At 32.1% G+C, this 19,248-nt stretch overlaps 1 protein-coding gene across 1 annotated transcript in view; it reads right to left on the reverse strand.

The window, feature by feature from the left end:
• Nucleotides 1-18,877, reverse strand: part of Pif1 (Pif1 DNA helicase) — a 61,600-nt gene extending 42,723 nt beyond the window's left edge. Inside the window, exons 1-3 of the mRNA XM_075354074.1 lie at nt 18,637-18,877; nt 7,011-7,579; nt 100-208 (exon numbers count right to left, since the gene is read on the reverse strand). Coding sequence (XP_075210189.1) covers nt 100-208; nt 7,011-7,532 — 631 coding nt within the window. The 5' untranslated portion in view covers nt 7,533-7,579; nt 18,637-18,877. The remainder of the gene's footprint in view (nt 1-99; nt 209-7,010; nt 7,580-18,636) is intronic.
• Between the last annotated feature and the right edge of the window lie 371 nt (nt 18,878-19,248).

A 19,248-nucleotide genomic window follows, 5' to 3' on the forward strand; every position in this document is an offset into this window, starting at 1 on the left:
TTTTTCTTAAGCCCTGTCTAAATTATAGACTACTCCAAAAGTGACTATTTTCTGAACCCAAAATTATGCAATTTGGAGGTTTCAATATTCATCACTTACCAGTAAAGAACACATTATGACCTTCCTTAACAGCATTCAATACTCTATTCTGCTCTTCTGTCAATGACAACAAACTTACAATATTTGAAGAACACTGTTTTTTGAACTTCTGAAAAATTTTAAAAATTAATTTGTTTCTCAATAAGAAAAAACATTCATATTTTTCTTAAACATAATAATTAATTTACAAATTAAAACAGAAATGGCAGAATTTGTACATAAAATAGGGAAAGCTTATGAATTCTGTGCAAGGCTCTAATCAGCTAAAAACCATAATGATTGTTTAGATATTTGTAAATAAACAATAATTTTTATATTTATTTTAACAGCCTTGTCTCGACTGCAACACTTTCATCACTTTGAGAGCAACCTTTCATACAAAATTCATCAGCAATGCATGAAAATATAAGTATAACAATTAAATTAAATACACCAAAGAATTTATCAGTAAAAAAAAATTAATCAAAGGAAACCAAAAAGAAGACCATCAGTTCCATACCCCTGTTGTCTTCAATGAACATACAATCTCTTCAAATGAAAAATGTGGTCTTAAAATAAAAAAGATTACAGTTCAAAAATGTTCCCCAAACTTTTAAAGTTACAATTTATAACTAATGACTATTTATTAAGAGCACTAATGAAGAAAATCTGCAAAATAATATCCACATTTATTAAGTGTAGGGAAAAATAGGTTGATCCTTAAGAATTATTTTTTTAAACTGAATAAGAAACAATAAAAAAATCTTTTTCAAAGATACTGAGAGAAATTCTCAGATAAGTTACTAATATTGTTATTTTTTGTTTTTAATTTAATATTCTGCTTTACAATTATACTTACAAAAAAATTAAAGTGTACAAATATTTAAATTTTCAGATGGCTTTGTTTGGAAAAACTGAATTTTTTTACAGGGTAATTTTTAAGTAACATTTAGACTATTATTCTACTTTACATTAGTTTTAATTTAAAAGTAAGAATTGTAGTGCTTCATCAGGGAAAAACTCTTCATGTGGATAGAAAATGCTCACCTCACCAGATTTGGTGGATACCAGGAAAACAAGATACACAAAGCTGAACAAAACTAGTAACTGTGGCAATGTAGTAAAGTTTGCTCTCTGTAGATTAGTAGAAATAAACTTTTGCAACAATCTTCCAGATTCTTCAAGTCTTGGGGGTTTTGCAATGAAGTAGTAATACATCCATGTGAAATTCTTTAATTACTATCAGTAATCATAACAGCCTTGAATTAAAGTTTGGACTTAAGTTGGAAAAGTATAACATTAGCAATTAGGTAGTGAAATAACATTCATTACCCTTTAATATAACACAGAAATTTAATATAATACGGAAAGGTAGAGAGACTAAATCATTGGCAGTTTTTTAATGTTTTACATTGGAATAGAGTTGTGGTGAAAATTTGAAATAAAAGGTTATTTAAACACAATCCAATCATTACATAATGAGACAGATTTCATATTAACAAAGAGACAAATGATTTCTACCAGTTACTGCATTCAATCAAGTATCCCTAATTTAAAATTTGGCCCTATACTAATCATATTGGAGAAAGATACAACCAGTTGCATCTTTCTTTAGTTATTTAGTTAGGATAAAACCACTGACTCAATATGCAACAGATAGTATTAAATTCAGTTTCAAACATGAGGAAAAAAGCATGAAATTGTGCAATTGATGAAGCAAGAGCATGCAAATACATGTACATGTTATTTAGCTGGATTAATCAGTTAAAAAAAGGTAAAGAAACTCTTGTAGATGAAGACAGACTATAACATCTAACTTTTATTCAGAATGAAGAACTCATTGTAAAAGTTTGAGAATGGATTCAAGATCACTGTTAGTCAGAAATTATTTATTATAAATTATTTATTATGATGTATTATGAGAGTAACAATTTGCCAAATCTTAGTAAAAGTTTGAGAAATTCACTTATGGTTTATGCACATAACTTGTCAAAGGATCAGAGACATAACCGTGCGCAATATGGAAGATGTCTTCAAAGGGCACATAAAACTAAAAAAATAAAAAATGATTAATTTGTTTGTGGTGAGGATGAACATTTGTGTTTTTTCTACATTCCTTTAACTTATATCAGTGTAGTGCATAGATGTAAGGAGGCAACATAAAAGCAAAAAAACTTTCTTCACAAATACTAGAAACAAGAACTATGTTTGTGTGTTGGAGAAAAACGGAATTACTCAACATGAATTTGATTTGAGAGCAAACTGCCATTAGAAAAATCATTATCTGCATCAGGAAATATGAATGGAGAAGGCACTCCACTGTCTGGTTCAAATACTTAGCCAAGAATATTATTGTGTGTGTGTGTGTTGGTATGTGTGTTTGCATGCGCGCGCGTTTTCTTTAATGAAATTATTAATATTGCTGTTAACATTATTTAATGGGTAATAATGATTTGGACTCATTTGTTTGCGATACCAGTAAAATATCACTGTAATTGATGTAGTATCAATGCAGTTTTGTTCTTCGTTAGAATGCTTTGATTGTGGATTAACATCTTAATAAAGATAATGTTTAATATTACTATTAATATTATCATCGTTTGTATTTTTAATAACCCGAATTCTGCTGTCCTTGTAATAAATAAGGTACTGCATATAAATTTATATTAGTGTGCGTTTTTTATACAAGCAATTTCCTTTGCTGTTGTCTTGTTTTTGATTTGTTTGCGATACCAGTAAAATATCACTGTAATTGATGTAGTATCAATGCAGTTTTGCTCTTCGTTAGAATGCTTTGATTGTGGATTAACATCTTAATAAAGATAATGTTTAATATTACTATTAATATTATCATCGTTTGTATTTTTAATAACCCGAATTCTGCTGTCCTTGTAATAAATAAGGTACTGCATATAAATTTATATTAGTGTGCGTTTTTTATACAAGCAATTTCCTTTGCTGTTGTCTTGTTTTTCCTTTGAAGAACTGCACCAGAAAGCTAATACTAGTATTAGTAATTCTATGAAACTAAGTATATTTCCCACAATCACGGATGCTCATTTGTATATTTCAATAATGCAGTCAACAAACTATCAGCAACTGAGCATTTTCTTCTTCGTAATATCAAATAAGTGTGCAGCCCAAGCATCGCTCAAAGCCGAATCATCAATTATTAGGATATTATCAAACATTATTTGATTTGACATCAACAAAGTTCTAAATCAACTGCCACAATCGATGTTATTCTAAAAAGATCTCAATCTTCAAAGTAATATGCATTTGGTATCCTTTGTGGTGCCAACTTTCCTTGATAATTAGGATTGTTACGAGCAGTGGTCTCCATTTTCCTTTATATTCTGGATTTAAAATTTCTAGTGGTGTCCATGTTCCTCAACCAGGAGCTTCATCACAAGCAGGATTTGATATTAATGGTGCTTCCCACTCACCATCAATATCTTAGATCCAATCTGCAGGTTTTAAGCAGATGGATCAGGAATATTTTGTGGTTCATCATCCAACCAACCATGAAGTTTAATTGCTTCAGAATCATGTATGTACTGTAGTACATCTTCATCCCAATCGTTGGGCTTAGTTGCAGAGCCATCAGGTATACTTTTCTATCATCCCAGTTGGCAGGCCTAACATCACTTGGATCATCGATTTTCTCAGGCAGGTTAACTGGTGGTGTAAAATCTGCTGGTGTGTTGCGGCTGTTGCTGCTGCTGCTGTTGCAGATTCTTCTATCCCCTCATCATCACCTTCATTATGAACATCATCATTCTGTACCCCTTGATCATCTGGAGTAAACGCACCAGCCTTCTTTACATCTTCTGATTTCTTAGCTTGATTAGATTTAAAAGAGTATTTTATTTTGTCATCTTGATCAAAATGTTTAGATTCTAAACTATTCTTTTTATTTAAACTATGTTTGAGTCTTGACATATTTAGCTGCATGAAGAAGGCAATAAGAAACCACTTCACTCATTGTCTGTAAGCCTGAAATGAGATTTTGATTATTATTCTCTGAGAATTGCTATTTCATTTTTGTAAGATATGTAACTCATATTGAGTTATCTACTTAACCTTTATGGTTATGACACTTAACTTACACATAAAGGATAATAGAGATTAAATTAAACAGTAATATAAGGATCTTAGGTTTAGGGCATTCATTTTCAAAGTGGGCAATAACGCCCCCTTGTGGGTGCTGGAGGCCTTCAGGGGGTGGTAAAAGGTCCACAGAAAATTGTAGGGGGATGTTCAGGAGGTCAAAGAAGGCGGTGGCTGATTAAAAAAAGGCAAAAATTATGTTTTCCTGATATTTCAAACTAAAATTAAATAACTACTACACTAGTAGAAAAGATTAAAGGTGCACCAACATTTTATGATAAAAAAATGGTTGTATTCAAACTACTTTAACTTTACAACCAACAGGCTTAGAGAGACGAATAAAAAAATTAAAGCTTGAGTACTCTACTTTTTGACAGTATGCTTCAGATTTCAAAAATCATCAAATAAAATAAAAATCACTATTTTACACACATAATCAGAATGAAAACATTAAATATTAACGTTAGAGTAAGAAATAATCCAATCAAAAAAAAAGCAATAGATTTTTGAGGAAGAGTCTGTGAATTACAATGGTAAAAGTTTACATGAATTCTTTACTTGTAATGGACTAAGAATAATGAACAATTTTTTTAGAAAGAATTATCAACCAGCTCACTTATCAATAAAGTATTGATGGTTTAATTCAATAAAAATCTGTAGGAAATTTCTTTAATTTCTACAAGGAGAAATAAAGTGGCTAAACATAAAGTCCAGTCATGTAGTAGCATATTGATATAGTTTCTGAAGTATAATAGGAAAAAAGACTGTAGAACGTGAAGACTTAGATATGGTAATAAATGAAGAAGTCCATTGGATCACAATTTTAATCCACTGAGCTTAAAGTAAAATACAAATAGGCTCATTATGGACTTAATAGGCTCAACAGCAATCTTGAAAAAATTCATTAGAATGACTGAAAATTAATTCATGGTTATCAGACTTTGTCAACAAAAGGTTCAAAACCTTTTGAAAGTCTTAAAACCAATAAAATAACAAAAAAGGTCAGAGTAAACAACAGAAGTCCACAAATACAATAAAGTATTATCAAAAGTTATGATATGATGCTAAAACAGAAGAGGATCAATGAATCAAACAATATGGAGTAAATAAAATAATTATAAATTACTAAATGTTATGAAGAGTATGAAACACCGAAAATCTTGTAGCCTGAATAGTTTAACAAAAAAATTATTTAAGTATAGGGGTGAAATATAACATTTGAGTTTACTGCAACTTTATAATATATGCTTAAGTAACAGTGAGCAGTGTTTGGCGATTGACATAATACAAGATTAATGTATTTTTAAATAATTATTACACTAATTGTATTAGTTTACTGAATATTCACCAAAGTTAGTGAAGATGTAGACTTTTAGCTAATATTAATTTCAGACTAAAACTTCCCATAGCATTTGATTAAAGCCAAAGCTTTAATCAAATGCCTCAAATGATATTATATTTTAATGGGTTTTTAGCAAATGGAATTTTAATTACCAGAAGTTTTAGACATAGGTGTAGTTTGTCAGTCTTCTTAACACTCTATGCATTAAAAAGATATATTATTTTAATACTTATCTTGAAGAAATTGTCACGTATAAAAGATTTAGTCAAGGCTGAAGAGCACTTATGTAGACAGAGAATATAACACCTTATAGTTTCTATGCAGATGATAGTTATCTAGAACAGTAAGATAAAGTTGCAACAGTTCATACATAAACTACAAGTATGTGAAAGTTGTGGTTTTAATTATATCCTTCAGCAAAATAAAGATTTTCCTTCTGAAACAACTATTTGATTAAATCGTATTCATACCACCCTTCGCAATATAATACACCCTCCGTCCATAAGTTGGGGCATCATAAGGAATAGTACTTTTTATTATCATTTATACTATAATTTTTTATAATATTATTCATATTCACACAATTTTCTGTTTACAGTTAATAGAATTTTTTCAGTAGCTGCAACTTATTCACCAATTTTGATTTTGATTCTTTAGTGTCTATGTTATGCTTACTATATTTACTTTCAGTGTAAATTTTTTAGTGTATATGAGAAACAAAATATATCTTGATATATATATATAGTTTGTTCAGATGCATTATAAAATTTGTCTTTCTCTTACCACAACCAAACTAATATATTTTTTTTCTTTTTTTGTTCTTTATTTATTTTAAAACTATTATAACAAAAGCTACTCATATATAGTGATAAAAACTTAACACCAGCATATTATGAAAGAAAATTGCATAAAACAGTTAAAAAAATAAAAAAACATCAAAAAATGACAGCTTGGTGAAAACACTGATTATCAAGTAAGTCACATGAAAATTTTCTCTACTGTATGGTGCATGTAGTGAAAAAGATAAATGGAGGCCAGCTGGTACTTTCCCCTTCCTATGCCCCATAAGTGGGGCACACTTGTCATTTGTTTGTACATATGTATCTTTGTACCGTGTATCATCTTGTATATATGTTTGTACCATGTGTCATTTATCCATACTATGTACCCATATGTATCAGCTCAAAAATAGGTTAAATGAAGCACTTTTAAATAAAAATATAAATCAGGGAATAAAAAAAATTAAATAATAAATATAAATCAGGGAATAACAAGACTATGGGAAAAATATTGTTGAACTTTTTCTCACCATGGGAATGCTCCTGGATTAATGACTAACACTGATGTCATATTTCTTTAAATAATGATTTTCTCCTGTTTAAAGTATAGGGCAAACATTTGCTTATCTCAAAAAGTTATTGTATGCACAAAATTTAAAAGCAATTACTTATATAAACAATAAAAAAAGTCTCTTATTTACCTCATTATTTTTTTCAGTTTCTTGTATTTGTCTTTTCTTTCGATTTTCCAGTTTCTTGACATCAACCACTATATCTTTCTTAACTCTGGTTACATCTTTCACATTTATAGGGCTAATTTCTTGAATAATATTTGGTTTGTTTGAGAGGAACTGTTCTCTTAAAGGAACTTTAGGGGAACTTTTTCTACTAGTCATTTTTATAAAAACAGTTTTCAAAAATAATATCAAATTAGATGTTGGAGCATTTGAAATATATATGATAGTTTTACTTTCACTAAAATTTATTGTTGCTTTGCCTTCTGTTATGAACTTTTTATGCATAGTTAAGTTATTTACTAGCAATTTTAAATGCAAACCCTCTCCTGTTATTTTTAAAAATAAATCTCTAAATTCATTACGAACTAACTCCAACAGAGCTGTTTTGCACTTAGTTTTTTTAATAACTGACTTCTGTTGATTAAGCCATTCCACACATAAACTACATGTAATAGTTGAAGAGGCCATTAAGTCAGACTCTGCCATAATTAATGAGAAAGAAAAGAATTTTCAGATTTTCCAACAATAATTTTCTGCAACAAACATAAACACAGTTAATTATTTTAAAGAAATGGTTGATTTTTAAAAATTATCTTCCAATGGAAAAGTAACAGACACAGCTTTATAATATTTAAGAAATGATTTTAATTCCATTAAAGTAACATAGATCTTATAACAGCCGTAAAATTTATAATTTGTCATAAAGCAAAGTTATAAATTACTCAGCATATTGCAGGCAATAGTAAAAATTTCACTTAAAACCACACAAATTTAATTTTAAAACTAATTTTCAATTATATTTAAACAATAATTAAGCTTGTTGCTTTATATTTAGTGTAGATTAATTATGAGATTTTTTTCAAAACCATTTCAATATTTTAGAAGGCTTCTGTCATGTGTTTTTTCCTAATAATAACTGTTATTTCAATATAAAATTTGTATTAAAGTTGTGATCTTCATTAAAATGTCAAGTTTATCTTAATCAGTAATTGATAATTTTATTCTCACATAAATACTTCGTCGATAATAAACTCCGACGGATTAAGGATTCAGTGTTGCCATGGGGCTCCTCTTGCAGAAACTCTCGTCGTGAAGAACTGGTCCTCTGCCGGTTACGGTTGGGACATACGAAGATCACACACGAATACCTAATGTCAGGAGAAGACCCACTCCTGTGCACACGATGTAACTGCCGAATGACTGTGCACTACATTCTCGTGGACTGTATATGTTATGCGGCGTTGGGTCATCAGTTTAATATACCGGGAAACATCCGTGATGCCTTGTGCGACGATAGCGGGATTTTGGAACGGGTGTTTATCTTTTTGCATAGTACCGGGTTACTGCAACGGATTTAATATGCTCATATATGTTTTTCTGTAAGGACAGTTTTTTTAATAATTTTTACCTTTATTTTCAATTTGATTTTTGATTCTATGTATTTAATTTTACTGTCCGGGGAGGGGATTTTTGCACAACCCATCGAAGTTAGGTAAGTTTTATATACTTTCTTTAATCTATTATTTTAACTTTTATATTTTATCAACTTTGTCTTTGGTATTAGTTTTGAGTTTTATTTTGCCTTCTTAGCTTGTTTTAGTAAATTTTTATTATATGATTGATATTACGTTTCCGTCTTGTATAATTTATTATTTCGGAGTTATTTTACCCTAGTTATTTTACTGATAGCTACCGGATGATGATAACGCCCAGGCGTTTTTCGCCCACCAACACCAAAATTAAAAACTTTGCATATTTACTTCCACCAATCTTTCTTTCTATTTTCCATCAGTAGAAATTATGAGTCAATATCATACTGATAAAAATTCAAAAGTAATTAATTCACTGTTATACATACAGTATTAAAATAATTAAATACAAAAGAATGCACTGACAAAATTGCTTCAACTAACCGAATTACTCTTCATAAGAAAATTACACAATATAGCCTGTGAACCAATATTAACTGAACAAATTAGGTCTAATTCTGCAACCAATGTATTGGTAGTATGCTATTTAAAATGTAGTATTAAGTTTTAAATCAATCACATTGAGTAAAGTGAATAAAAAGGAGTTGAAGCTATCACTACATTATTTTTAAGTTGTAACTACTCTTGGTTGAATAAAAAAAAGTAAGTTACAACTAACTCCTATAGTTACAACTTTGTTTTTCCGTAAAGGTAGTTGTAATTTCTCTTTTGATGTGAATAAAGTAAAGATACAACTACAAGTGCAGTTAAAACTTCATTATTTCAGAGTTTGAGATAAAGCAGGCACACTCCAATTTGTTAGTAGTCTTTGACATGGAAATACTTCCGGACACTTCGGTGAAAACTGGATTTTCTTTTTCACCCAATACTAATAAAAATATTTTTTTCCCGATCTTTAAGTTTGATCTTTTTTTTTAAAGTACTAACGAAGTTGACGAAGTACTAACGGTACTAACGAAGAGTTGAGAGAAATTTTAGTTTTTTTTTCCTCTTTAGTTAAAATAAAGTACATCCTAAAACCTTTTACTTTATCAAAAAAGTAAATAAATAAAATTAAAAAATATTTAACCCATTGGTACATATGTGCATGTGAGTACACACATACACTATGAAATACATTCAGTAAACTGCACTTACATGTTGTATGTAAGTTGATACAGACACACAAAAGCATCTACTTAGATGTGATTATTATTAGCATGATAATTAAAATATTTTTATTTATTTTTATATATATATTAAATTTTTAAAGGAATTTTGAGGGAAGGAAAGGCCATAAACTGAAAAGTACAAGTTTACAAATTACAAAAAATACAATGATTGAAAAAAGTAAGTTAATATGCATTTAACAAAAACTATGACATTTCTTGACACTTTTGTTCACCATGAACTTCTGTTCCTTCATTTTCATTTTGCTGTTCATTATATTCACTATTTTCATTGTTGTCTTCCACTACTGTGTTATTTTCAATATCAAATCTATTGTTCAATCATTTTGTTATACATCATATAATACAGTACAACAAACAACAACTTTTGGTACTTTCTCAACAGATACTCAAATGCAGTTTGCAAGTACGAGGAAGCATTGCTTGATTTTCCCAAAGCTTCTTCCTATGATGTCTTTCTTTGGCATGTAAACGACTAAGATTTTTCTGTTCCATGTTACAAGGAGGTTAGAATGGTGTTATTAGCCAAGGCGAAATTTTTTTTTACAAGTGAAGGAACCCCAACTTATGGGCACCGAAACAGTGTCAGACACGCTAACAGGTTCTGCAAGCTGTTACAGAAAATGCGTATGTATTCCCGCGCACTACCGACTAAACCTCCACCCCTGGTGACCCTACCTCCTGGGAAACTGCTAATAAAGCATTACTTCAGGAGGGGGATAAGTGCCCACACACACACACACACACACACATTTGGTCTCCACAAGCAAACATCATCCGTATTAGACCACTACACGCACACCACAAATACCTAAAGGAGGAAAACATCCAGAAAAATAACACACCTTACAGGTACTAGACATACCACACACATTCATGCATTCATACAACCAAGCCAACAAAAGACAAGCACACAACAGTCATTAAGACATGGACACAAGACATAACTTATTCACCAAAGCACACGCAACAGTTAATTAAATTTCCACAATCTCACCCAGAGTACACAAACACACACACAACTCAATTACTTATCAACTTATTACTTACCCACACGACTGTCAGCCATAATCACTAAAAACATGAGCAACACCCTCAAGCACCGGGAGCAAAGTGTCCACGACCTCACCGCACCAAAGCAACCCCCCCCTCATGTTTGAGAGGGCTCCCAAGGCACTCAGCCGCAGACTTGTCCAACCGAGTACCCTCTGACACCTCATTCCCTTGCAGGTTGCGCCAATGCTTGCCATCTCCTATAAGATTTTCTGTGTTTCTAAGTTCTTCTAAAACTTTTCTATTAAAATTTGCAATAGTAGTCCACTGCTTCATACCCTGAAGCATTATCTGCTGAAAATCCTCAGATCTGAACATGTCCATCTGACCCAAGGCATCCAGCATGCACCTTCACACATCCTGGAACCTCGTACAACAGAAGAAGACGTGGTATGGAGTTTCCTCCACATTGCAGGCTGGACAGCAGTCTGAATGGTCAAGAGCAAAACTAAAAAGATACTACCTGTAAACACCATGCCCGGCCAAGAATTGCGTAAGACTATAATCAATTGATCCATGAGTCCTACCGCACCAACTCCGTACATTCCCAATCAGATGGTAAGTCCACCGACCTTTCTCTCCCGCATCCCACTGTTCTTGCCAAGTATTCCATCAACTCTTGTAAATTAGCCGCAATCAGTCTCCTCTTTTCTGAAGAAGGAAACATCCTTAATTCTCTACACTTCCTTCTGTGAGCAACTAGCAGGTCAATTGGCATAACACCCAACAGCACCTTTGCAGCCTCTCTTGAGATCATACAATAAACTGCCATAATCAATTGACAGCATCTCTTATGCAGCGCAGCAAGTATTCCCATATACCTTTTATACCTCAGAGCATCTGCCCAGACCTCTGCCCCATATAAGAGGGAAGAATACATCACACTTGATAATAACCTCCTCCTGAGTCTCCAGGCCCCCTGATGTTCAAAAGTAAGATGGCAACCGCATGCATTGTCCTCTCCGCTCTCTCACAACTTTCCAAAACATGGACTCCGTACCTCAATCGGGCATCAATCCAGATGCCAATGTTTTTAATGGCCATTCTGAAATCAACCCTCGTTCCCACCATATCCACTGTCAGTGTTTGACGTCTTTTATTAGAAGTGATAAGGACTACCTCTATCTTTTCTAGGGGCCATCTCAAGGCCAACAACCCCAGCCATCCTAGTACTGATCCTAGTATACAAAGCCTGAATTTTGTCCACAATCTTTCTCTTGGTGGTAGCCCTGACTATGAGTACTATGTCATCTGCATAACCGACCACAGCTTCCTCCAGAAGTGAAATTCAAAGGACTCCATCATATACCATATTCCATAAGGTAGGTCCAAGGACTGACTCCCGCAGCTCACCCCGATCAATGGTCTTTACAATCATGCCATTCTCTACCCTATAAATCAATCACCTGTCTCTTAAGTAAGACAATAATAATTTTAACAGATATACAGGAACCTACAGATTCCAAAGAGCATTCACAATGGCAACGTGTGAAACGCAACTAAATGTGTATCTCACGTCCAATTCCACCTTGGGTGTATCTTGCAGAGCAAGATACACCTGAATTGTGCCTATCATCTCCTCCACCACATCAAGTGCAGACCTGCCAGCTTGAAGACCATATTGTCTCCCCAAGAAGCCGCCTGCATCCTCCACTGCACGAACAAGCCATTGCTGGAGCATATGCTCCATGATTTTGCCCAGTGTATTAATCATCACCAGAGGACGATAAGACGATGGAAGCACCAAATCACATCCAGGTTTCAGCACTAATACAAGACGCTGTACCTTCCAAACTTCAGGGAATACCCCCTCTTTTAGACAAGTATTATAAATGTAAAGAAATACATCTATATTAGCTTGGACTGCCAATTTAATCACAAGGTTCGGTAACGCATCAGGACCAAGGGCCTTGACACGAGGGACGCGTTCCATTGCTATAACCAAATCTTCCTTCGTGAACATTAGTAGATCCACTATCTCACCTGAAGTAATCAGCGGAACCCCATCTCCATCTGGAAAAAATCCATCAGTGATGTGCTGGGCTGCCTCCACATCCATAGCAGTGGGTACTCTAGATCTCACAGCATACTTAACAATAATCTTGTATGGTCTCACTCATGAATCCTTTTTGATCTCTTCAATAAGTTTGTGCCAGCAAGCCTTCTTCGATTCCCATATGAGCTTCTGTAACTCCCTCCTTCTCTGTTTGTAAAGTACCTTACAATGTTCCCTAGCTGAATTGAAATAAGTCTGCTGAATTTCCCTTTTGGCCCTTAGGCATTGGCTGGGTTTCCATGAGATCTCCTCATTCCACCAATAAACAGGTGGACAACCAGCCCTGTAACACTTCGAAATAGAAGACCATCACAAGCCCTCATAGATTCATCCACTAATAATTGAACCTTTTCTTCTGCCACTGTAATCTCAGTGACCTTTCTCAAATCAAGACTCTCCATGAATAACTGGAGATCTACTCCCTTCACACTCTATCCTTAAGTCAGGGGTCGCCTTATCCCACGATGTCTGCCATTGTCAATCGTCAGAGGTGGTTGCTCCCTGCATAACCTTCCCACTCCCACCAGTAAGACAACAGATCTAACCAGGCTTTGTTGCCATATCGTGGCATCATGGACACTTCCAAACCACTCAGCGCTTACACTGGTAAATACTTCAGCTGCATTACAAGCAGCTGTCATAAAAATCACCATGGCTAGGACTAACTTAAAATTAATTTGCTTTACATCAGAATTAATGAAAGGATAGTTTAAAATAAGATGACAATTCTAGAACAACTGAAGGATCTTCCTCTTATGAGCTAAGGCTTCCCACTGAGCTAAAATTGGTATGAAGTGAGTAGCAGTGCGAAGTAGGAGGCAGAAGAAACAATGAACAAGTTGTAACATGAATGTTAGTTATTGGTGGACTCTACAGTCCCTGGCCAAATTACTAGGCTACCCATTCAAAAGGATTAAAACTTACAGTTTTGTTACTGAAATTGTGTTTTCAGTGTAATTTAATTAGAACACTCAACGTTAATTCAAATATTTAATGTTATTAGCAAAAAGATTTATGATGAAAAAACTGTAAGCTTGCTGTATTGTGTTTTAAGTATTACACTACAATGCAGTCAGCTTTGTGATTCCGTGAATCTGCACTGAAATTGTTTTAATTGCCAGTTTACACATTCAGTTGTTATTTTCTTGGTATTGTATTGTTATTATTTGTTTTTTATTGTTATTTAATTTACCGCATTAATTACTTTTAAAGTTTAAGTTTGTTTCCTTTATTTTGTAAGAACATTGTAGCCTCAAATATTGGAAAATTTTGCCATGGGCAAAGTAAAAAATATCAGTGACGATCAAAAAGCCATTGTAAAGCATTTACTTGAAGTAGAAAAGTGTAATATCAGTTAAATCACTAGGAAGTGCAACATTTCTACACCAACAGTGAGAAGAATAAAGGAAAATATAGCAAACAATGTTTCACTTGGTAGCAAGAGGAAGGGAGAATGTGGCCGTAAAAAATTATTTCTTCTGGAACTGAAAGGAAATTAATAAAAATATTTAAAGAAAATATGGCTGCTACTAATGCAATCATCACACAAGATTTGCAGGATTCTGTAGTAGCAGTATCTGAAAAAACTGTTTGCCGAAATCTGTATGCACTGGGATTCAAAAGCCGATGAACCTGTCAAGAAGCCCAAGTTGACTGCAGCAATGAAACGGCAAAAAGACTACTATGGGCTAGAAACATTCTATTCAGAACATTCCCTTCTGAAGATTGGAATAAGGTAAGTTGCTATACAGTGTCTGTGTAAGGTTGGGTCTACTTTAAGTACTGGTTCAACTCTACTGTAACTTGTCCATTTACTACAGGTATCCTTCAGTCTAGAGTCCACATTTCAAGTCCTTACAGACAAAAAGCAGTATATTAAATGAAGCTCTGGAGAAAAATTTAATGAAGACTGTGTCATAAGAATCATCAAATATAATATAGTTCGACATTTAGCTTAAAGGACGGCTTTACGTTGTTGTAAGGACAATGTGATAGGACTAGTACATCAGAGCTCTTCAAAGAAGACTTATTCCTTAATTAAATGAATAGTTTCCCAATATGGAAGAAAAAATATTTATGCAAGATTCAGCTCCTTGCCCCACAGCAAAAAATTTTAAGACATTTCTCTCTCAGAGCACAATATCACTTCTTGAATGTCCAAGAAATTCACCAGATCTCAACCCAATTGGGTTGAGAAATTCTCAATTGAGAATATGTGGACTTTTTAAAACAGGGAATAGGAAAGGAAAATGTCACAAGTAAACACAAACTATTTGCAAGAATAATTTGACACTGGAATCATAATTACAGGTTAAAGGAAAAGGCATTAAATTGCATTACAAGCAGGCTGAGAAGAACTGAAAGTGACATCAAAGCTAAAGGAGGGATAACAAAATACTGAAATAATTTAAAGCTACTGCAATTTTTTCTAATTAATTATTAAAATATATTTAACAATAATAACACAATATAAAGGCATAAACTTGTTAAAATAGAATTCCAAAACAAATCTGTAAACTCATTTTTTTTTTAATGAGTGGCTTAATAATTTGGCCAGTGACTGTAGTTACAACTACCTGCAGTTGTATCTTAAGTTTTTCAGGATACCACTTCTGTCAGGGTAGATATAACTACCTAGATGTAGTGTTTGTTTATTTACTTCAATTTGACTTAAACACCCTAGATTCTACTATGAAGTTGCTACGTTTTATTAACTCGACCCATTATGTGACAAAATTACAAGGAGAGCTACAAGGCATCATTCTTTAGAACAATGCAGATAAAAATTTAAAATAATTAACTATTAAACTGTAAATTATTTACTTCATAAAACAAGATGTAAAATTTAAATGAAATTATACTGATTCAGTCATGCAAATCAAGGCAGTGGTAATTTATCTGTAACACATACATACTTATATTATAATCAGCAGGTTTATCATACAAGTTAATAACAGACTCAAATAAGCTAATACCAAATAAATACATCATTAATACCATATAAAAAACCATTTCTATCAAATTATATAAAGAGACCCATAATGGTACCCAGCAACACCGTTATTATTAACATAGCACATAACATGCACAACCACTATGACAAAGAGTATTCAATATAACTATAATACCTGTAAAATAGCTTAAAAGCCACAACTAAAATAATTTTTTATGACAGTCATTAGTTATTCAGAAGCCCCTGCGTACAAATCTTGATTGGAATATACTGAAAACCTCAAAATACGGTTAATACTGGAGTAATACATACTATATTAACAACCTCTAAAAAGGACACCAAGATACATTATAAAACAAAACAAGCATAAACCAAATCAAAAGAAAACATTACTATATACAAAAAATTCTAATCAAGCCTAACAAAGGACTAATACCCATTCCTAGCTTCTTAGCTGAAATATCCTTTGCAACACTCTAAAATATACTTTTTAACTACACACTAAAGGGATTTACCATCCACTGTAGGTCCCATCAATAACAGTTCCAACTGCTCTATTATCAACAAAGAACTTCCTAATAGCTTTGAAACCACTGAGAAAAACACATATAATTAAAAACTATTTTTTTTTTCAACTGAGCCTTTAAAAATCAACATCAGTTTTTTCATAACAGAAACCTAAAATATAAAAAGAAAATTTTCTTAAAAAATCACTAACACTGATATGCAGAATGATTCAAGAGGAAAAGGAAATAATTTGACAACTGATTCTAGGGCTTGAATAAGGAAAAGGTTCTTACAAATGTGCGAGTATGTCAAAAAACACTATGTTATGAAGTTTTGGCTAGCAAAAAATTTCTCCTGGATTTCAGTTCCCCCGATGAAATGAGGTCATACTGAAAATTTTCAGGTGTATGATATCTAAAATAAAACAGAAAAATTAGGTGACAAAAACGTTTTTTTTTTGTTTGGGTACAATAACTTTGAAAAGTAACTACAAAATGCATAAATTTTATTATCAAAACTGGTTGTGAATTTAATTCTGAAAATTGATCTAATATAGTGTAAGAAAAACCAAAAAAAATGAACATTTATTATTAAAAACAAAACACAACAGAACTGAACCTAACAAAAAATGTTATGGATTTGTAAAAATTAATAACAGTTGTTTTCAGTACATTACTTTTAATCATCTTCATGAGAATGGTACACTTCTCGGCGTTCATGTTTAATATGAACATCAACCTTCTGAAATACCTTAAAATCTTAAATTTGAACGTCAACGTTAAAATCTGAAATTCATGGTGATGAAAGGGAAAATATTTTTCAGGTGATAACAGCATAATTCTACAAGCCCACAAAGAATTTCTACACAATTCCTTCAAAGACAATTGTAAATTATCAAGTTTGTGTATACTTAAATCATGAAGTATAAGAACAAAATAGTTATACATATATCAGAATCTCTTAAATACACAATGTTTTGTATATGAATTTGTGTTTTTACACATCAACTTCATGATAAACAATCTCAAAAATCAAGTAACAAGTTTTAAAGGGATTTAAAAATTTTTGCCATCGTAAATCTGGATTTTTCAACCACAGATCTGTAATCAGTGACCTTGAAAACTCTCCAGCAGCAATTTTAAGGCAAATATGTTGGACATTTCTTGAGTTAACACTCGTCCTTTGCCTCTGTGTATCCTCTGTACCTCCTCCCCTACCAATTTCTCTGGAATTTGTCATGAAGGAGGTGAAAAATGCCATGAAGGAGATGAAAAATTGATCACAATATTTAATTCAGAGATACACATGATGGTCAGTTAAATAAGTGTTTATGAAAATCATTAAAAACAAATATAAAGGCACTTTCATACTAACTTTCAAAGACATACGACTTATAAATTAAAACAAAACAGTTGTACTCACCTTGGAGTCACTCAAGTACACAATGACTTGTATAAATAATTATATTTTGGTGTATAATAACAAAATAACCACTAATTTTATTTCATATTCTTAAATTAAATACTTGCTCTTTCAAATGCCACTGATTCCATTCTTCTAGGTTTAGGAGAAATATTATTATAAAACTGAATGACAACCATAATTTGAAAAAGTGTATTCTGGAGCTGGAAAATTTAAATTATTTACAAACCTAGTGATATATTTATGGTAATAGCATACTGTATTTGAATTGTAAAAATCTGACCAGGTTCCAGGTTATCGTAACGGTTTGTGGGATGAAAAATGAGGAGTTAAAATGTCTTTAAATAAAATCTGCAGGAACGTAAGAGCCCAAATGGAGCTGTTCTAAGAATAAAAATATAAAATCCTCATCACAGATATAATTAGTTAAGGCCAAATGTGTTCTTAAAGTTTACCACAAATTATAGCAATTGGTGGATAGCATCCATGATGTGACTTTTCTTGTTATACTCTATTCACTTTAACAGCTATACTGTTGTATACAAACTGCATGACAGTGTAATAAGCTGTCTAGAAAGTTAAATAAGTAACTGATATAAGAATGATTCCTTTATTATTTAATGTTTTTATTTGGTTCCCACTGAATTGAATTAACAAAATAAATACATGGCAACTATATTTATAGTTATATCCCTGTTGGCAAAACATGATAGAAGATTAAAGTATTATAAATACTGTTGGAGGACTAAGAAACTGAGTCTCCCAGTAGATTTTTTTCTTTTAACCTCTGTAACCACCGTAAAGTATTACTAAAAAAAAAAAATCTCAATACTACAAACAACGGCTAAATTATTTCTTACGCAGACACAGTACAGTAAGGTAATAAATAACAAAATTGAATTTTTTACTAAAGAATACTCAATGATTTCATTAAACTTACTTTATACTTAGATGCTAAACATATAATTCAGTATTACATTACACACAATTCTGTCAATAATACGTATGTCATTATAAGCTAAAGGTAATTAACTTAGCAATTTTGTACAAAACTAGTTATAGTTTAACTAAACAATATAAGAAAAATAAATTCTAAAAGAATGATTTCATGTATCGCAGTTTAATAGAACTGTACATAAAACCAGCTAACCTAAGCAACACATGAAATAAACTACCTAACGTATTCTACCGACAACAGCGAGGTAGTTTAATGATCGATAGCATTTGATGACAATCGATATTTGAATAACATTTATCGTTTCTGTTGCTTACAAGTAGATTCCTGAAAAATGCAGCGAACCAAATAGGAGGTGTGTCGGGTAACTTTTGTAAAGTGTGGATTATATACATATTAAGTAATTAATAACATTCTTCTCGGATAGCTGTGTCTTTGAACACAAAGAAAATTATTAACCATTCATCCTATTCATAATCACGATTATTTCTAATTCAATTAAAACATAATTTTTTTGTCAGAATGAATAAATAGAAATTAAATCAAAAAGGTTAATCAAAATTGACCACAGGCGGGCGGTTATGATATATCTGTGAT

This window comes from Lycorma delicatula, chromosome 1, assembly GCF_047948215.1.
Source record: "Lycorma delicatula isolate Av1 chromosome 1, ASM4794821v1, whole genome shotgun sequence".
NCBI lineage: Eukaryota > Metazoa > Arthropoda > Insecta > Hemiptera > Fulgoridae > Lycorma > Lycorma delicatula.